The sequence below is a fragment of the Cetorhinus maximus genome, chromosome 31 (genome assembly GCF_964194155.1).
Source record: "Cetorhinus maximus chromosome 31, sCetMax3.hap1.1, whole genome shotgun sequence".
Classification (NCBI taxonomy): Eukaryota; Metazoa; Chordata; class Chondrichthyes; order Lamniformes; family Cetorhinidae; genus Cetorhinus; species Cetorhinus maximus.
The window spans coordinates 6,128,000-6,148,896 of record NC_135909.1 but is presented as its reverse complement, the minus strand read 5'-3'; the positions used below and the strand labels follow the sequence as shown (position 1 = coordinate 6,148,896).

The window sequence follows — 20,897 nt, the reverse complement described above, 5'->3', positions numbered from 1 at the left end:
AACAGGACAAGCCCCTCACGGCCTGGCTGTTGTGTGAGTAGTCAGGGGGCCCAGCTGAGGATTCAGTTGACAGGGCCCCTTCTCTCCTGGTCTCCCTCCATGGTGGATCAGCTCAGCACCATGTCTCTTCAGGTGGCGCAAGTGAAGCTGTGCGTGGTACACCGTCATAATATTCCCCAGAGATCATCTGTCTCTGTCCCTGCCTCTCTCTCTCTCTCTCTCTCTATCCCCAACCGCTTCATGGTCGGCCTGCCCCATCCCATCTTCCTGTCCCTCGTTGCGTCTCTCTCTCTCCCGCCGTCTCTCTCTCTCACCCCCCGTCTCTCTCTCCCCCCGTCTCTCTCTCCCCCCGTCTCTCTCTCCCCCCGTCTCTCTCTCTCCCCCGTCTCTCTCTCCCCCGTCTCTCTCTCCCCCGTCTCTCTCTCCTCGTCTCTCTCTCCCCCGTCTCTCTCTCCCCCCGTCTCCCTCTCCCCCCGCCGTCTCTCTCTCTCCCGCCGTCTCTCTCTCTCCCGCCGTCTCTCTCTCTCCCGCCGTCTCTCTCTCCCCCGCCGTCTCTCTCTCTCCCCCGCCGTCTCTCTCTCCCCCCGCCGTCTCTCTCTCTCCCCCCGCCGTCTCTCTCTCTCCCCCCGGCCGTCTCTCTCTCTCCCCCCGCCGTCTCTCTCTCTCTCTCCCGCCGTCTCTCTCTCTCCTGCCGTCTCTCTCTCTCCCGCCGTCTCTCTCTCCCCGTCTCTCTCTCCCCGTCTCTCTCTCCCCCGTCTCTCTCCCCCCCCGTCTCTCTCTCCCCGTCTCTCTCTCCCCCGTCTCTCTCTCCCCCGTCTCTCTCCCCCCGCCGTCTCTCTCTCTCCCCCCGCCGTCTCTCTCTCTCCCCCCGCTGTCTCTCTCCCCCGTCTCTCTCTCCCCCGTCTCTCTCTCCCCGTCTCTCTCTCCCCCGTCTCTCTCTCCCCCGTCTCTCTCTTCCCCGTCTCTCTCTCCCCCCGTCTCTCTCTCCCCCGTCTCTCTCTCCCCCCGTCTCTCTCTCCCCCCGTCTCTCTCTCCCCCGTCTCTCTCTCCCCCCGTCTCTCTCTCCCCCCGTCTCTCTCTCCCCCCGTCTCTCTCTCCCCCCGTCTCTCTCTCACCCGTCTCTCTCTCTCACCCGTCTCTCTCTCCCCCCGTCTCTCTCTCCCCCTGTCTCTCTCTCCACTGTCTCTCTCTCCCCCGTCTCTCTCTCCCCCCGTCTCTCTCTCCCCCCGTCTCTCTCTCCCCCCGTCTCTCTCTCCCCCCGTCTCTCTATCCCCCCGTCTCTCTATCCCCCCGTCTCTCTCTCCCCCCGTCTCTCTCTCCCCGTCTCTCTCTCCCCCCGTCTCTCTCTCCCCCCGTCTCTCTCTCCCCGTCTCTCTCTCCCCCCGTCTCTCTCTCCCCCCATCTCTCTCACCCGCTGTCTCTCTCTCCCCCACCGTGTCCCTCCCCCTCCCTCCTCTCCCTCTCGATATTCCCCCCTCTCCATCCATCTTTCTCTCACCGCCTCTCTCTCCCTTCCTCACCATTTCTCTCTTTCGCTGTACCTCTCACTGCCCCCACTCTGTCCGCCGCCCCACTGCTTCTCTCTCTCCCCCCATCACCACCCCGCTCCCCCTCCACCTCCGCCAACTTCCTTCCACCAAAAACCTCTCCGTCGTGCCAGGAGTTGCCTATGAGTGAACTCGATCAGGGGCTGGTTAAAGGTGTTGAAAAGCAAAATATTGCGGATGCTGTAAACCTGAAGTAAAAAGAAAGTGCGGAAAATCTCCGGTCTGGCAGCGTCTGTGGAGAGAGAAACAGAGTTAACGTTTCGAGTCCGGGTGACTCTTCCTCAGAGCTCCGAAATATCGGACTCGAAACGTTAACCCTGTCTCTCTCTCTCCGCAGACGCTGACAGACCTGCTGAGTTTTTCCAGCGCTTTCTATTTCTATTGCTGCGTAACTTCCTCCAGCTGATGCGCGCGCCCTGTTTTCATTTGAACTCTTTTCTTTACGTTCAGTCTGATTCCCGATAACGTCTCTCTCTCTCTCTCTCTCTCTCTCTCTCTCTCTCTCCGTCTCTCTGTGAACCGTGGGCTGTTCCGGCTGACCCCTGTTGGTGTTCTTTTTTCTTTTCAACGTCCTAGACCTCTCTACCTCCCAGTCCGAGTCTTAATCACGGCAGAAACCTTCACCCTGTCCAGCAACATCATCGTAGACACGGCCACCTTCCACCTCAGGTACGCCGCCGCGATTAAAGGCCCCAGTGCCTTTCACAGGGGGCGCGATCAAGAGAGAATCTGAGCCTGAGCCTCATGAGGAGATATTGGGGACAGGCAAGTTTGGACAAGGGGGTCGGTTCTAAGGAGCGTCGTAAAGGAGGGAGAGAGAGAGAGAGAGAGAGAGGGAGGCGGGAGAGGTTTAGGGAGGGAATTCCAGAGCTTAGGGCCCCCCCCGCCTCAGGCAGCTGAAGGCCCAATGGCAGAGCGATGGGAAATCGGAGCGATGGGAAATCGGAGCGATGGAAATCGGAGCGATGGGAAATCGGAGCGATGGGAAATCGGAGCGATGGGAAATCGGAGCGATGGGAAATCGGAGCGATGGGGAAATCGGAGCGATGGGAAATCGGAGCGATGGGAAACCGGAGCGATGGGAAATCGGAGCGATGGGAAATCGGAGCGATGGGAAACCGGAGCGATGGGGAATTGGAGCGATGGGAAACCGGAGCGATGGGAAACCGGAGCGATGGGAAATCGGAGCGATGGGAAATCGGAGCGATGGGAAACCGGAGCGATGGGAAATCGGAGCGATGGGAAATCGGAGCGATGGGAAACCGGAGCGATGGGAAACCGGAGCGATGGGAAACCGGAGCGATGGGAAACCGGAGCGATGGGGAATCGGAGCGATGGGGAATCGGAGCGATGGGAAATCGGAGCGATGGGAAATTGGAGCTCTCATATCTCGGAGGGTTGTAGAGCTGAAGGAGGGTGACTGAGATAGGGAGGCAGTGGGGAGGGTGAGGCGGTGGAGGGATTTGAAGGAGGGTGACTGAGATAGGGAGGCGGTGGGGAGGGTGAGGCGGTGGAGGGATTTGAAGGAGGGTGACTGAGATAGGGAGGCAGTGGAGGGTGAGGCGGTGGAGGGATTTGAAGGAGGGTGACTGAGATAGGGGGCAGTGGAGGGTGAGGCGGTGGAGGGATTTGAAGGAGGGTGACTGAGATAGGGAGGCAGTGGAGGGTGAGGCGGTGGAGGGATTTGAAGGAGGGTGACTGAGATAGGGAGGCAGTGGAGGGTGAGGCGGTGGAGGGATTTGAAGGAGGGTGACTGAGATAGGGAGGCGGTGGAGGGTGAGGCGGTGGAGGGATTGAAGGAGGGTGACTGAGATAGGGAGGCGGTGGAGGGTGAGGCTGTGGAGGGATTTGAAGGAGTGACTGAGATAGGGAGGCGGTGGAGGGTGAGGCGGTGGAGGGATTTGAAGGAGGGTGACTGAGATAGGGAGGCGGTGGAGGGTGAGGCGGTGGAGGATTTGAAGGAGGGTGACTGAGATAGGGAGGCAGTGGAGGGTGAGGCTGGAGGATTTGAAGGAGGTGACTGAGATAGGGAGGCAGTGGAGGGTGAGGCTGTGGAGGATTTGGAAACACGGCTGAGAATGATAAAACTGAAGCATTGCTGACCTGTCCGAGATCAGGGAGCGCAGGGACTGTGGGCGAATGGGACTCGGGTCGGGTTAGCGAACGGGGCAGCGAGATTTCACCTCACAGCCTCTGTCCTTCTCTGCGGCTGGCAACGCTGTCTCCGGGCGGACTCCCGCTCCGGCTGGCGGGAGGGGGAGGGCGACGATCACTCCACGTGCAGCGGAGACGAGTCGAAAGCCGCAGATTAGTGGACGGGCTCGGTCCGTGAGCCCCCAAGCGGAGGAGCGGCGGGCACTTTCGGGAGGTAAAGGCAGAGGAGGACTTCCTCACGCCGGGCCCCGTTCCCAGCTCACCACCAGAGAGAGAGCCGCCAAGGAAGCGGCTTCCCCCAACGCAGGAGGAGTAGGCTGGCGTCTAAGCAGCATCTCGGGACGCCCCCAAGCCAGTGAAGCACTGATCACCCCCAAAGTGCAGCCGCTGTTGTAAAATAGGAAACGTAAAACTCGGGCACAAAACATCTCGCAAACAGTGACTCCTGAGCAGTTGGGGGTGAGAGAAAGGGGGCGCAGGAGGTGGGGATGAGAGGGCCAGGGCAGCTCGGGTCTTTCACGGAGACGAGCAGCTTGATATTTAGCGTTGGAGGCTGCAGAAGGAACTCTGACCCGGAGTTTTGACCTGCCCCTTTCCCTTTCAGATGCTTCGTGGCGTATTTCCAGCACTTCCTGTTAATAAGAGTGCCATCTGCGTCTGCCAGGCTCAAACCCAGTCTGTCAAACTAATATGTCAGCGAGCTTTGGGGGTGTCCTTCCTCCCCGCAGCACTTTCACTTTTAGTGACTGCTCAGCATCAAGTTCCTCTTCTGGACTCCTTGTGGTGGGGTGGGGGGGATTTTCCCAAAAGGTCATGCAGCCGCCCGCCAGCAGGTGGGGCAGGAGGGCTGTGTGGACACACACCTCGGCTGGGGGAGGGGAAGACTGCGGGGGAGTGAAGAGGCTTCGAGGGCACCTAGACCCTCGGGACACTGCACCTGCCTCTCGCAACGCCTCACATCGCCAGCGAAAGCTCACGGCCTTTGCTCTTGCGTTTGCCTGGTCGGCATGACGGCCGCCTTGTATATTTTGACCGGCAAAGGCATTGCGGAGTGGCTGTGGGTCGCTATTGCTGGGTCCAAGCCACAATCTGTTTGTAGATAACTTCAGTACTGAGGGAGTGCTGCACTGTCGGAGGGTCAGTACTGAGGGAGTGCTGCACTGTCGGAGGGTCAGTACTGAGGGAGTGCTGCACTGTCGGAGGGTCAGTACTGAGGGAGTGCTGCACTGTCGGAGGGTCAGTACTGAGGGAGTGCTGCACTGTCGGAGGGTCAGTACTGAGGGAGTGCTGCACTGCCGGAGGGTCAGTACTGAGGGAGTGCTGCACTGTCGGAGGGTCAGTACTGAGGGAGTGCTGCACTGTCGGAGGGTCAGTACTGAGGGAGTGCTGCACTGTCAGAGGGTCAGTACTGAGGGAGTGCTGCACTGTCGGAGGGTCAGTACTGAGGGAGTGCTGCACTGTCAGAGGGTCAGTACTGCGGGAGTGCTGCACTGTCGGAGGGTCAGTACTGAGGGAGTGCTGCACTGCCGGAGGGTCAGTACTGAGGGAGTGCTGCACTGTCGGAGGGTCAGTGCTGAGGGAGTGCTGCACTGTCGGAGGGTCAGTGCTGAGGGAGTGCTGCACTGTCGGAGGGTCAGTACTGAGGGAGTGCAGCACTGTCGGAGGGTCAGTACTGAGGGAGTGCTGCACTGTCGGAGGGTCAGTACTGAGGGAGCGCTGCACTGTCAGAGGGTCAGTACTGAGGGAGTGCTGCACTGTCAGAGGGTCAGTACTGAGGGAGTGCTGCACTGTCGGAGGGTCAGTACTGAGGGAGTGCTGCACTGTCGGAGGGTCGGTACTGAGGGAGTGCTGCACTGTCGGAGGGTCCGTACTGAGGGAGTGCTGCACTGTTGGAGGGTCAGTACTGAGGGAGTGCTGCACTGTCGGAGGGTCAGTACTGAGGGAGTGCTGCACTGTCAGAGGGTCAGTACTGAGGGAGTGCTGCAGTGTTGGAGGGTCAGTACTGAGGGAGTGCTGCACTGTCGGAGGGTCAGTACTGAGGAAGCGATGCACTGTCGGAGGGTCAGTACTGAGGGAGTGTTGCATTGTCGGAGGGTCAGTACTGAGGGAGTGCCGCACTGTCGGAGGGTCAGTACTGAGGAAGCGATGCACTGTCGGAGGGTCAGTACTGAGGGAGTGTTGCACTGTCGGAGGGTCAGTACTGAGGGAGTGCCGCACTGTCGGAGGGTCAGTCCTGAGGGAGTGCTGCACTGTCGGAGGGTCAGTATTGAGGGAGTGCTGCACTGTCGGAGGGTCAGTACTGAGGGAGTGCTGCACTGTCGGAGGGTCAGTACTGAGGGAGTGCTGCACTATCGGAGGGTCAGTACTGAGGGAGTGCTGCACTGTCAGAGGGTCAGTACTGAGGGAGTGCTGCACTGTCAGAGGGTCAGTACTGAGGGAGTGCTGCACTGTCGGAGGGTCAGTACTGAGGGAGTGCTGCACTGTCAGAGGGTCAGTACTGAGGGAGTGCTGCACTGTCGGAGGGTCAGTACTGAGGGAGTGCTGCACTGTCAGAGGATCAGTACTGAGGGAGTGCTGCACTGTCGGAGGGTCAGTACTGAGGGAGTGCTGCACAATCAGAGGTCTCCCTTCATGTCCTGGGCTAATATTTATTCCTGCTGTCATCACTTCAGAAGAACAGATTATCAGTTTATTTGTCTGATTGCTGTATCTGGGACCTTGTGGTGCACAAATTGACTGCCCAGTTTCTAGGCTGTGAGCGAGGGCTAAGGAGGGAACCCCAAAGACTGGTGTAGGTACCTGAAGGTTGAAGGGACGAGCCCAGGATTGGCAGGCTGTTGCAATGTGAGCAGCATTGCTTGTCTGTAATGCCCGCCCGGCCGAATAGCTGGCTGTCACTCCGGGCTTGTGCATGAACGGGGGGGTGAGGTAGGACCATCTGCGACTTTGCAGACATCTCCCAGCAGCAGCGGGGTGGGGTGAGGGGTTGTAATGTGGAGAGTGGGTCAGCGCTGTCTCTGCACGGAGACCTGGTTGCTGAGTTACTGCAGGTTTTCTGTGCTGTGCAACTTCCTGCTCTCACCCACACCTTGTCCTCGCTCTGACCTTCCCGCAGGTTTATTTTAGACGACTCTGCGGTCTATTTGTGCGACAGGTGCAACACGGATACCGTGGACTTGAAGAAAGGTAAGACTCGAGGCTGGAGACAGCTCATCGCCTTCGCTCGAGGTGTCCTGCAAGGGAGTCAGGCCCCAGGCATGGTGACTGTGCAGTGTCCCCAGTGCAGCTTGAACAGCTGAGTGAATCCCTCACTCCCCCATCCCTCACTCACCCTCACCCTCCCTGTGGCTCACCCTCACCCTCCCTGTGGGTCACCCTCACTCCCTCCCTGTGGGTCACCCTCACTCCCTCCCTGTGGGTCACCCTCACTCCCTCCCTGTGGCTCACCCTCACACCCTCCCTGTGGCTCACCCTCACCCTCCCTGTGGCTCACCCTCACTCCCTCCCTCTAGCTCACCCTCACTCCCTCCCTGTGGCTCACCCTCACCCTCCCTGTGGCTCACCCTCACTCCCTCCCTCTAGCTCACCCTCACTCCCTCCCTCTAGCTCACCCTCACTCCCTCCCTCTAGCTCACCCTCTCTCCCTCCCTGTGGCTCACCTTCTCTCCCTCCCTCTAGCTCACCCTCTCTCCCTCCCTGTGGCTCACCCTCACTCCCTCCCTCTAGCTCACCCTCACTCCCTCCCTCTAGCTCACCCTCACTCCCTCCCTCTAGCTCACCCTCTCTCCCTCCCTGTGGCTCACCCTCTCTCCCTCCCTCTAGCTCACCCTCACTCCCTCCCTGTGGGTCACCCTCACTCCCTCCCTCTAGCTCACCCTCACTCCCTCCCTGTGGCTCACCCTCACTCCCTCCCTCTAGCTCACCCTCACCCTCACTGTGGCTCACCCTCACTCCCTCCCTGTGGGTCACCCTCACACCCTCCCTGTGGGTCACCCTCACTCCCTCCCTGTGGCTCACCCTCCCTCCCTGTGGGTCACCCTCACTCCCTCCCTGTGGCTCACCCTCCCTCCCTGTGGGTCACCCTCTCTCCCTCCCTGTGGGTCACCCTCACTCCCTCCCTGTGGGTCACCCTCACTCCCTCCCTGTGGGTCACCCTCACTCCCTCCCTGTGGGTCACCCTCACACCCTCCCTGTGGGTCACCCTCACACCCTCCCTGTGGCTCACCCTCACTCCCTCCCTGTGAGTCACCCTCACTCCCTCCCTGTGAGTCACCCTCACTCCCTCCCTGTGGGTCACCCTCACTCCCTCCCTGTGGGTCACCCTCACTCCCTCCCTCTAGCTCACCCTCACCCTCCCTGTGGCTCACCCTCACTCCCTCCCTGTGGGTCACCCTCACACCCTCCCTGTGGCTCACCCTCACCCTCCCTGTAGCTCACCCTCACTCCCTCCCTGTGGCTCACCCTCATTCTCTCTCTGTGGCTCACCCTCTCTCCCTCCCTCTGTCACCATTATTTGGCCCATGACCTGTCTCTCTCTCTCTCTCTCTCTCTCTCTCTCTCTCTCTCTCTCTCCCCCTCCCTCGCTGCCTTACACTCACTCATCCTCGCACTTTCCCTCCCCCCTGCATACTCCATCCCTACCTCACTTGTCCCCTTCTTCAACTCCGCTTCCTCTCCTCCACCCACTATGTTCCAATCAACCCCTCCTCACCCTGCCCCCTCTCTCTTTCCTGCCCCCTATCTCTCTGCCTCCCCTCTCCCGGCTCCTCTCTCTCTGCACCACCTTTCTCTCTCCCAAACTCTCTGTACCCCATCTCTCTCCCCCTCTCTTTGCACCCTCTCTATCCTCCTCTCTCTTTGCACCCCCCTCTCTCTCTGCACCCCCTCTCTCTCTCTCTGCACCCCCTCTCTCTCTCTCTGCACCCCCTCTCTCTCTCTGCACCCCCTCTCTCTCTCTGCACCCCCCCTCTCTCTCTGCACCCCCTCTCTCTCTCTCTGCACCCCCTCTCTCTCTCTCTGCACCCCCTCTCTCTCTCTGCACCCCCTCTCTCTCTCTGCACCCCCTCTCTCTCTCTGCACCCCCCCTCTCTCTCTGCACCCCCTCTCTCTCTCTCTGCACCCCCTCTCTCTCTCTGCACCCCCCCTCTCTCTCTGCACCTCCCCTCTCTCTCTGCACCCCCCCTCTCTCTCTGCACCCCCCCTCTCTCTCTGCACCCCCTCTCTCTCTCTGCACCCCCTCTCTCTCTCTGCACCCCCTCTCTCTGCACCCCCCCTCTCTGCACCCCCCCCCTCTCTCTGCACCCCCTCTCTCTGCATCCTCTCTCTCTGCACCCCCTCTCTCTGCACCCCCTCTCTCTGCACCCCCTCTCTCTCTCTGCACCCCCTCTCTCTCTCTGCACCCCCCCTCTCTCTCTGCACCCCCCCTCTCTCTCTGCACCCCCTCTCTCTCTGCACCCCCTCTCTCTGCACCCCCTCTCTCTGCACCCCCCCTCTCTGCACCCCCTCTCTCTGCACCCCCTCTCTCTGCACCCCCTCTCTCTGCACCCCCTCTCTCTGCACCCCCTCTCTCTGCACCCCCTCTCTCTGCACCCCCTCTCTCTGCACCCCCTCTCTCTGCACCCCCTCTCTCTGCACCCCCTCTCTCTGCACCGCCTCTCTCTCTCTGCACCCCCCCTCTCTGCACCCCCTCTCTCTGCACCCCCTCTCTCTGCACCCCCTCTCTCTGCACCCCCTCTCTCTGCACCCCCTCTCTCTGCACCCCCTCTCTCTGCACCCCCTTTCTCTGCGCCCCCTCTCACTCTGCCCCCCCTCTCTCTTCTCCCCCTGCACCCCCTTTCTCCCCCCTCCCTGCACCCCCTCTCTTCCTCTCTGCACGCTCTCTTTCTCTCCACACCCCTCTCTCCCCTCCCTCTCTCTGCTCCCCCTGTTTCCCCTCTCCCTCTGCACCCCTGCTCTCCCCCTCTCACTCCCCGTTTCCCTCCCTCTCTTCTCCTGCTACCTCCCCCCCAATCTCCACCCCCCACACTCTCTCCCCACTACCCCCTTCTCTCCCTGCCCCTGCTGATTTGCCCATCCCGGACGTGACTTCCTCAGCAGCCCGGAACTGGAGAAAGTTTTCACTGTCACCAGCTGAAGATCATAAATAAATTCTCACCCAGAGGCTGAGGTAGATGGGGTAAAGCAGAAGCTGAGGCTTAAGGCCTCCCATCCTGTGCCTTGCCATGTTGGACATTGCGCTCAGTGAGCAGCCTCTGCCCCTGCCCAGTGGCCCAGCACTAACAGCTTGTCTCTTCTCTCTCTCCCCTGTTCAGATTATGTCTGCGTGCTGGACGTGGACCTGCTGGAGCTGGTAATCACCACGTGGAAAGGAGACTTGGGAGGAAAGCTGGTGAGACATCCGACCTTGGAATGAGCATGCAGAGACTGAATCGATACACACACACACTCCCCTCTCCCCGTCCCTGTCCCCCCCCCTTTCACTCTCACACCCCCTCTGTTTTACCCCCTCAAGCCTTTTGTTTACATTGAGTGTGTGCTTATGTTTGTGTGTGTTTGTGTTGTGTGTGTGTGTGTGAGAGTGGGTGAGTATGTTTCTGGGAGAGCGTGTGCACGTGAGAGCATGTGAGGGTGTATGCGTGCCTGTGAGAGTGCGCGCGTGTGTGTGTCAATGTGTGCAAGTGCATCCATTCATGTGAGTGCATGCGTATGTCTATTTGTGTGAGAGAGAGAGTGTGTGTGAGAGAGAGGGTGAGAGTGTGTGTGTGTGAGGAAGAGCGTGTGTGTTTGTGAGGGTATATATGTGTGGGTGTGAGGGTGTGTGTTATAGAGGTGTGTGTGTGAGGGTATATGTGTGTGATGTGTGTGTGTGAGGGTATATGTGTGTGATGTGTGTGTGTGAGGGTATGTGTGTGAGGGTATATGTGTGTGATGTGTGTGTGTGAGGGTATATGTGTGTGATGTGTGTGTGAGGGTATATGTGTGTGATTTGTGTGTGAGGTTATATGTGCGTGATGTGTGTGTGTGAGGTTATATGTGTGTTTGTGAGGTTATATGTGCGTGATGTGTGTGTGTGAGGTTATATGTGCGTGATGTGTGAGGGTATATGTGTGTGATGTGTGTTTGTGAGGTTATATGTGTGTGATGTGTGTGTGTGAGGTTATATGTGTGTGATTGTGTGTGAGGTTATATGTGTGTGATGTGTGTGTGTGAGGGTATATGTGTGTGATGTGTGTTTGTGAGGTTATATGTGTGTGATGTGTGTGTGTGAGGTTATATGTGTGTGTGTGAGGTTATATGTGCGTGATGTGTGTGTGTGAGGGTATATGTGTGTGATGTGTGTGGGTATGTGTGTGTGTGTCTGTGTGTTTGTATGTGTGTGAGGTTATATATATATATATATATATATATATATGTGTGTATGCACACATGCGTGTAGGTGTGTAGGTTCTTAGTTTGTCCCCTCCTCTCCTGTCGGCAATCTGTCCTGCTGGGACATGGATACCCTGCCCTGCTGTCTGACCAGAGCCCTGCTATTACCTCTGCAGGCACTTCAGCCATGAGGGCATCACAACAGATGACAGTTTTGCCTGTGTGCCTTCCAGTGGGTGTGGATGACTGCCTTTGCCTTCCCGGGCCCACCCCATTCTGTATGCTTGGCTGAGGTCCCCGTAGCTCTGGAATTTTCTGGCCTGTGTATCTCAGTGGGCCATGCTGTCACCGTGCATTCCTGCGTTCTTTAGGAAGGACTGGTTCGAGGGATTTACTGAGTTTAACCCCAGCAGCAATGCCCCAAATGGCTTCTTGTACCTGGCAATTTGAATGGTTCAGTTGCACTACTGGCTGGAGACATGGAGTTGTAGAATCTGCTCCATCAGTGACCTCCCCTCCATCATAAGGTCAGAAGTGGGGATGTTCGCTGATGATTGCACAATGTTCAGCACCATTCGCGACTCCTCAGATACTGAAGTAGTCCATGTACAAATGCAGCAAGATCTGGACAGTATCCAGGCTTGGGCTGACAAGTGGCAAGTAACAGTCGCACCACACAAGTGCCAGGCAATGACCATCTCCAACAAGAGAGAATCCAACTCTCTCCCCTTGATATTCTATGGCATTACCATCACTGAATCTCCCGCTACCAACACCCTGGGGGTTACCATAACTAAACTGGGCCAGCCATATAAATACTGTGGCTACAAGAGCAGGTCAGAGGCTGGGAATCCTGCAGTGAGTAACTCACCTCCTGACTCCCCAAAGCCTGTCCACCATCTACAAGGCACAAGTCAGGAGTGTGATGGAATACTCCCCACTTGCCTGGATGAGTGCAGCTCCCACAACACTCAAGAAGCTCGACACCATCCAGGACAAAGCAGCCCCGCTTGATTGGCACCCCATCCACAAACATTCACTCCCTCCACCACCGATGCACAGTAGCAGCAGTGTGTGTACCATCTACAAAATGCACTGCAGCAACTCACCAAGGCTCCTTCGACAGCACCTTCCAAACCCACGACCACTACCATCTAGAAGGACAAGGGCAGCAGACACATGGGGAACACCACCACCTGCAAGTTCCCCTCCAAGCCACTCACCATCCTGACTTGGAAATATATCGGCCGTTCCTTCACTGTGGCTGGGTCAAAATCCTGGAACTCCCTCCCTAACAGCGCCGTGGGTGTATCTACACCACAGGGACTGCAGCGGCTCAAGAAGGCGGCTCACCCCCACCTTCTCAAGGGGGCAATTAGGGATGGGCAATAAATGCTGGGCCCAGCCAGCGACGCCCACACCCTGTGAAAAGAATAAATTCAATTCAAGCTTTTGGAGAGAGGTGGGGTGGTTGGAAGGAAGCGGCCAGGAAGGGTAAAATGCTGGCACCTACAAGGCCCGACGGAGGTTATCACCCCCACAGGTGATGGTTGTCTTCTCTCCGGTCGCCTCAGTTGTTCCAGTACAATGGTAAGGGGGGTATAAGAGGGCGCGGGGTGGAGGGGGGGAGCGGGGGTGGGGGTGGGGTGGGCGGAGTGAAGGCGGGAGAGGTAGCAATGGGATGGCCGGGAACCCTGATGCAAGAGACACTTACACGTGCGATGTTTGTTCCCCCCCACCAGGCACAGCCGCTGTTTGAGCTGCGCTGCTCCAATAATGTGGTGCACGTCCACACTTGCGCCGACTCGTGTGCCACCCTGGTGAACCTGGTCCAGTACGTGGTGAACAGCGGAGACCTTCACCCTCCACCCAAACAGGACAGCCCGACCGAAATCGCCGGCCAGAAGCTGCAGGTAAGGGGAACGCCCTCCCTCCTTCACCGCTCTCTACCTTTAGCGTGATTCATTTGAGGATTCACCTTCAGCTGCCAGTCTCATGGCCCAGTGGGTCGCCCTGGCCCTGGGCTCCACGACACAAGGTTGTGGCGTCCAGTCCCCACACCCCTGAAATTTGAGCCCCCCCTCCCCACAATCCAGGTTGACACTCCCAGTGCCCGGTACTGAGGGAGTGCAGCACTGTTGGAGCTTCCTTCTTTCAGGTGAGGCATCCAACCGAGGCCCCGTCTGCCCTGCAGTACTGAGGGAGCACTGTCATGGGGTCAGTACCAAGGGAGTGCTGCTCTGTCGGAGGACCGTACTGAAGGAGCGTTGCACTGTTGGGAGGGTTATTCTGAGGGAGTGCCATAATGACAGAGGGGCAGAACTGAGGGAGCACTGCACTGTTGGGGGATCAGTACTGAGGGAGTGCTGCACTGTCAGAGGGTCAGTACTGAGGGAGTGCTGCACTGTTGGGGGATCAGTACTGAGGGAGTGCTGCACTGTCGGAGGGTCAGTACTGAGGGAGTGCTGCACTGTTGGAGGGTCAGTACTGAGGGAGTGCTGCACTGTCGGAGGGTCAGTACTGAGGGAGTGCTGCACTGTTGGAGGGGCAGTACTGAGGGAGTGCTGCACTGTCGGAGGGCCAGTACTGAGGGAGCGCTGCACTGTCGGAGGGCCAGTACTGAGGGAGCGCTGCACTGTCGGAGGGCCAGTACTGAGGGAGCGCTGCACTGTCAGAGGGTCTGTACAGAGGGAGGGCTGCATTCTCAGAGGGTCAGTACTGAGGGAGTACCGCACTGATGGAGGGCCAGCACTGAGGGCATGCTGGGCTGTCAAAGGGTCAGTACTGAGGGAGCGCTACACTGTCAGAGGGTCAGTACTGAGGGAGTGCTGCACTGTTGGAGGGTCAGTACTGAGGGAGTGCTGCACTGTCGGAGGGTCAGTACTGAGGGAGTGCTGCACTGTCAGAGGGTCAGTACTGAGGGAGTGCTGCACTGTCAGAGGGTCAGTACTGAGGGAGTGCTGCACTGTCAGAGGGTCAGTACTGAGGGAGTGCTGCACTGTTGGAGGGTCAGTACTGAGGGAGTGCTGCACTGTCGGAGGGTCAGTACTGAGGGAGTGCTGCACTGTCGGAGGGTCAGTACTGAGGGAGTGCTGCACTGTCGGAGGGTCAGTACTGAGGGAGTGCTACACTGTTGGAGGGTCAGTACTGAGGGAGTGCTGCACTGTCGGAGGGGCAGTACTGAGGGAGTGCTGCACTGTCGGAGGGTCAGTACTGAGGGAGTGCTGCACTGTCGGAGGGTCAGTACTGAGGGAGTGCTGCACTGTCGGAGGGTCAGTACTGAGGGAGTGCTGCATTGTCGGGGGGTCAGTACTGAGGGAGTGCTGCACTGTCGGAGGGTCAGTACTGAGGGAGAGCTGCGTTGTCGGAGGGTCAGTACTGAGGGAGAGCTGCACTGTTGGAGGTGCCATCTCTCGGTTCACTTAGTCAGATGGTTTAGTCGGTTGACTAAACTGACTTAGGTGGATGTGAAAAATGCCACAGCCACTGTTGGAACAAGAGCAGGGGGGGAGTTCTCCTCTGTGTTCTGGGACCAATGCTTATCCCACAACCAACATCATTAAAAACCAATGATCTGGCCCTTATCACTTTGCTGTTTGTGGGATGCTGCTGTATGCAAATTAGCTGCTGCGTTTTCTACATTGCAACAGTGACTACAGTTAAAAAATAAAACACTTCATTGACTTTGAAATGTTTTGGAGCATTGTGCATTTGTGGAAGGTGCTATGTATTTGCAAGTCTCTGTTTCATTTACAACCTGCATAACCAACTTCTCTCACTTCTCGCCTGCACCCCTGGCTGAACCCAATTAGAACCACACAGAACAGTAGGAGTAGCCATTCAGCCTTTTGTTCTTTTCCTGACTCTTTGAAAGAGCAATCCAACGAATCCCACTCCCTCCTGCTCTTTCCCCGTATCCCTGCACATTTTTTTCTTTATCAAGTATTTATCCAGTGCCCCTTTTGAAAGTCCCGATTGAATCTGCTCCCAGATCACAACAACTCGCTGTGTAAAAAAAATTCTCCTCATCTCCCCCTTCTCTGGCTCTTTAACCGATTCTCTTCAATTTGTGTCCCCTCTGTTTACCCACCCTCCTGCCACTGGGAACAGTTTCTCCTTATTGATTCTGTCCAAACCCCCTCATGATGTTGAACGTCTTGATTAAATCTCCCCCCTTAACCTCCTCCGCTCTAAAGAGAACAACCCCGGCTTCCCCAGTCTCTCCATGCCCCTGGCACCGTTCTGGTAAACCTCCGCACCCTGCTGTGCGTTGCTGCGACCAGCAGCTGGAACCTGTGGACCAGCCCTGGCCCTCGTGTGGTAACAGCTGATCACAGTGGCACCGCTGAGTTCCCTCTGTGGGCTGAACACTCTGCAGGGTAGCCCGGGGTTGCCCAAGTGTGTCACCCACGAGTCGCGTGGGGCCCATGTGTAGCTATTTTCGTGTCCAATTAGTGGGGCCTAGGTCCAGTGCTGGGCGGTGGTGGTGGGTGGAGGATGTTGGAAATGAGTCAGGAGCTCAGTTCCCACTCAAGCCAGTGTGAAAAGTTGACAAGAAATGGGGAAATGGAGCGCCATGGCTGACACTCTGCCTCTTCTGAACACATCAACTGAGCTTTTGATTTCAATTGTGTGGTGGGTCTAAAAATACTCAGAGCAAATAGCGTGTGGGGAGGACTCTCGGTTTTGGAAACACACTGCAATTTGCTTCAGATTGCATCGATCTTACGCAGTGGAAACACAGACACTTTGCCCATATTTATACTTCACACGAGCCTTGTCCCCTCCCCCCCAACCCCCACCGACCTTCCTTCATCGCGCCTCGTCAACGCAACTCATTTTCCACTTTTACCGCCCGGTGCTTTTTGAGACTGAAACCTCGTTTTCAGCGACCACCGCTCAGCCCCGACACTGTGGCCCGGGGTCTGAGCCGATCCCGACCCGATCGGGACCGCCTCCCAGTGGCTGACCTCGGAACCGCTGCCTTCGCAGGGCCTCGCGGGCGCCTCCTTTTGGCGCGCTCTGTGTCACCAATGGAGGGGCCGAGATCGTTTTTTAAAAAAAAAAAATCCTTTCCGCGGGAGGTGGGCGTCGCTGGCAAGGCCCAGCGTTTGGTGCCCATCCCTAATTGCCCTGGAGGACCTATTGGTGAGCCCGCCTCCTTGACCCACCGCGGTTCGACTGATCTGCGGCGGTTTGGCACGACGGAGTGGCCTCTCTATGGCCATTTCAGGGGGCAGTCAAGAGTCAACCACATCGCTGTGGGCCTGGAGTCAAGATTTCCCTCCCTAAAGGGGCGCGAGGAAACCCAGATGGGTTTTTAACAACAATATCGGTGATGGTTGTCACGGTCACCATCAGTGAGACGAGCTTTATAATTCCAGATTTACTAACTGAATTTAATTCCCACCAGCTGCCCACGGTGGGATTTGAACCCATGTCCCAGAGCGTTAGCCTGGGGCCTCTGGATTACTAGTCTAGTGACATGACCACCATCTTCCCTTATTATTAAGAGGGGCACGACTGAGAGAGGTCAGAGTGCTCCTTGATTTCTTTTTCATATTTTCTCCAGGTGCCTTGATCCCTCCCCACTCCTGCTTCTCTCTCCCAAAGACCGTGACTCTTACCGGGCGACTGTACTCGACAGTGAGTGTCCGAGGATAATCTGTTTCTCGTGATGTTGGTTGAGGGATAAATATTGGCGCTGGGGAGGGGGATCTCTCCCCTGTTCTAGTGGCCGTGGGGGGAGAGAGAGAGCAGACTGGGCTTTGGTTTAGCAACCGTTTCATTCCAGTGGTGCAGGTGATACCATGAGCCAGCGGGCTGGTATGCTTTGCAGGCTGTTCGACAATGTGTGCATCACCGCCAAGTCTGACCTTGGGCCCGGCATTGAGTTCCGGGGCCCTGCGCCTCAGGGGAGGATATGTCGGCTCTCGGAGGGGGGGCCCTGCAGCGTAGAATGATCCTGGGTGGGGTTAAAGGGTTAGATTACACGGACAGGTTGCAGTGCAGAAGCAGGTGGAAGATTAAGCGACCGAGGTGTTTAAGATGATTAAATGGGTTGATAGGGTCGATAGAGAGAAACTATTTCCTCGGGAGGCAGTGGGAGCTTGGGAGTCCAGAACAAATCTGTATTGAGGTCGGCGGGGGTCGGGGGGGGTAAGTTGAAATTGTTAAATTTCAGATTGACGGGTTTTTGTTGGGTTGAGGCTATTAGGGTTTCGGAACCTAAGGCAGGAAGATGGAGTTTAGATCCAGATCAGCCACGAAGGGTGGAGGGGGCCGAAGGGCCTTCTCCCGTTTGTGTATTCACCTTTCTACATCACGATAGATGCTTCACTCTGAGTATATGGTCAGTAGACACTGGGTGGCACTGTGGATGGCACCCAGGCTGCTGGCATGAGAGTCAGTTGGCACCTTCCAGCCCCATCAGATTTTTCGAGGGAGAGAGTTCCAGATTCCCACTGCCCTTTGTGTGAAGAAGTGCTTCCTGACATCGCCCCCTGAACGGCCTGGCTTGAATTATAAGGATCTGGACTGCATCCCCCCCCTCAAAAAACCAACCAGAGGAAATTGAATCCTTTACTGATCTTAAATCCCGTGATTAGATCGCTCCTTACTCTTCTATACTCGAGGAAACACAAGCCTAGTCTGTGCAATCTGCCCTTGTAACTTAACCCACCGTTATCCCTGGGATCCTTGCCTGGGATCATCCTGGTAAATCTGCACTGCAAGGGCTAATGCGTCCTTCCTGAGCTGCAGGGGCCCAGAACTGGACGCAGCTACCCCCCCAGGCGGTCATGTCCAGGGTTTCACCCTTCGTCGATAAGCCAACTTTCCCACATCATGCTGTGGGAGGTCATCTCTGCCCTTTCTGTAATGTGATTAGCTGTGGTTGGCCTTCAGTGAGACGTGGTCATCACATTGCTCACACTCCTCGTCTGTGATGTGAAACCATCCAGAGAGAAAAACAGGAACAAGGGAATCATTATGGGTTGCACTGACAGACGGGAAAAATTCCTTCATACAAATAAAAGAAATATTATAGTCTAAAAATACCACCTTGTATAGTGTCTGTGGGTAGAACTCTCTCTTACTTGCCTCTGTGTCAATGGGTTAGGGATTCAAGGCCCACTCCAGAGCATGAGCCATATGATCAAGGCTGACGCTCTCACTCACAGAGTGCTGCACAGCTTGGGTGTCAGTACTGAGGGAGTGCTGCACAGCTTGGGTGTCAGCAGTGAGGGAGTGCTGCACAGCTTGGGTGTCAGTACTGAGGGAGTGCTGCACAGCTTGGGTGTCAGTACTGAGGGAGTGCTGCACAGCTTGGGTGTCAGTACTGAGGGAGTGCTGCTCTGTCGGAGGGTCAGTACTGAGGGAGTGCTGCACTGTCGGAGGGTCAGTACTGAGGGAGTGCTGCACTGTCGGAGGGTCAGTCCTGAGGGAGTGCTGCACTGTCGGAGGGTCAGTACTGAGGGAGTGCTGCACTGTCGGAGGGTCAGTACTGAGGGAGCGCTGCACTGTCAGAGGGTCAGTACTGAGGGAGTGCTGCACTGTCGGAGGGTCAGTACTGAGGGAGTGCTGCACTGTCGGAGGGTCAGTACTGAGGGAGCGCTGCACTGTCGGAGGGTCAGTACTGAGGGAGTGCTGCACTGTCGGAGGGTCAGTACTGAGGGAGTGCTGCACAGCTTGGGTGTCAGTACTGAGGGAGTGCTGCGCTGTCGGAGGGTCAGTACTGAGGGAGTGCTGCGCTGTCGGAGGGTCAGTACTGAGGGAGTGCTGCACTGTCGGAGGGCCAGTACTGAGGGAGCGCTGCACTGTCAGAGGGTCAGTACTGAGGGAGTGCTGCACTGTCGGAGGGTCAGTACTGAGGGAGTGCTGCACTGTCGGAGGGTCAGTACTGAGGGAGTGCTGCACTGTCGGAGGGTCAGTACTGAGGGAGTGCTGCACTGTCGGAGGGTCAGTACTGAGGGAGTGCTGCACAGCTTGGGTGTCAGTACTGAGGGAGTGCTGCACAGCTTGGGTGTCAGTACTGAGGGAGTGCTGCACAGCTTGGGTGTCAGTACTGAGGGAGTGCTGCACAGCTTGGGTGTCAGTACTGAGGGAGTGCTGCACAGCTTGGGTGTCAGTACTGAGGGAGTGCTGCACAGCTTGGGTGTCAGTACTGAGGGAGTGCTGCACAGCTTGGGTGTCAGTACTGAGGGAGCGCTGCACAGCTTGGGTGTCAGTACTGAGGGAGTGCTGCACAGCTTGGGTGTCAGTACTGAGGGAGTGCTGCACAGCTTGGGTGTCAGTACTGAGGGAGTGCTGCACAGCTTGGGTGTCAGCAGTGAGGGAGTGCTGCACTGTCGGAGGGTCAGTACTGAGGGAGTGCTGCACAGCTTGGGTGTCAGTACTGAGGGAGTGCTGCGCTGTCGGAGGGTCAGTACTGAGGGAGTGCTGCGCTGTCGGAGGGTCAGTACTGAGGGAGTGCTGCACTGTCGGAGGGCCAGTACTGAGGGAGCGCTGCACTGTCAGAGGGTCAGTACTGAGGGAGTGCTGCACTGTCGGAGGGTCAGTGCTGAGGGAGTGCTGCACTGTCGGAGGGTCAGTACTGAGGGAGTGCTGCACTGTCGGAGGGTCAGTACTGAGGGAGTGCTGCACTGTCGGAGGGTCAGTACTGAGGGAGTGCTGCACAGCTTGGGTGTCAGTACTGAGGGAGTGCTGCACAGCTTGGGTGTCAGTACTGAGGGAGTGCTGCACAGCTTGGGTGTCAGTACTGAGGGAGTGCTGCACAGCTTGGGTGTCAGTACTGAGGGAGTGCTGCACAGCTTGGGTGTCAGTACTGAGGGAGTGCTGCACAGCTTGGGTGTCAGTACTGAGGGAGTGCTGCACAGCTTGGGTGTCAGTACTGAGGGAGTGCTGCACAGCTTGGGTGTCAGTACTGAGGGAGTGCTGCACAGCTTGGGTGTCAGTACTGAGGGAGTGCTGCACAGCTTGGGTGTCAGTACTGAGGGAGTGCTGCACAGCTTGGGTGTCAGCAGTGAGGGAGTGCTGCACTGTCGGAGGGTCAGTGCTGAGGGACTGCTGCACTGTCGGAGGGTCAGTACTGAGGGAGTGCTGCACTGTCGGAGGGTCAGTACTGAGGGAGTGCTGCACTGTCGGAGGGTCAGTGCTGAGGGAGTGCTGCACTGTCGGAGGGTCAGTACTGAGGGAGTGCTGCACTGTCGGAGGGTCAGTACTGAGGGAGCGCTGCACAGCTTGGGTGTCAGCAGTGAGGGAGTGCTGCACTGTCGGAGGGTCAGTACTGAGGGAGCGCTGCACAGCTTGGGTGTCAGCAGTGAGGGAGTGCTGCACTGTCGGAGGGTCAGTACTGAGGGAGTGCTGCACTGTCGGAGGGTCAGTACTGAGGGAGTGCTGCTCTGTCGGAGGGTCAGTACTGAGGGAGCGCTGCACTGTCGGAGGGTCAGTACTGAGGGAGTGCTGCACTGTCGGAGGGTCAGTACTGAGGGAGTGCTGCACTGTCAGAGGGTCAGTGCTGAGGGAGTGCTGCACTGTCGGAGGGTCAGTACTGAGGGAGTGCTGCACTGTCGGAGGGTCAGTACTGAGGGAGTGCTGCACTGTCGGAGGGTCAGTACTGAGGGAGTGCTGCACAGCTTGGGTGTCAGCAGTGAGGGAGCGCTGCACTGTCGGAGGGTCAGTGCTGAGGGAGTGCTGCACTGTCGGAGGGTCAGTACTGAGGGAGTGCTGCACTGTCGGAGGGTCAGTACTGAGGGAGTGCTGCACTGTCGGAGGGTCAGTACTGAGGGAGTGCTGCACTGTCAGAGGGTCAGAACTGAGGGAGAGCTG

The 20,897-nt window shown here is 57.6% G+C and overlaps 1 protein-coding gene across 1 annotated transcript in view; it reads left to right on the top strand.

The window, feature by feature from the left end:
- The window catches only part of atg2a (autophagy related 2A), a 118,965-nt gene that overhangs the window by 64,806 nt on the left and 33,262 nt on the right, over window positions 1-20,897 (top strand). Inside the window, exons 25-28 of the mRNA XM_078532993.1 lie at window positions 2,124-2,216; window positions 6,817-6,887; window positions 10,013-10,089; window positions 12,812-12,982. Of these exons, the coding sequence (XP_078389119.1) occupies window positions 2,124-2,216; window positions 6,817-6,887; window positions 10,013-10,089; window positions 12,812-12,982 (412 nt within the window). The remainder of the gene's footprint in view (window positions 1-2,123; window positions 2,217-6,816; window positions 6,888-10,012; window positions 10,090-12,811; window positions 12,983-20,897) is intronic.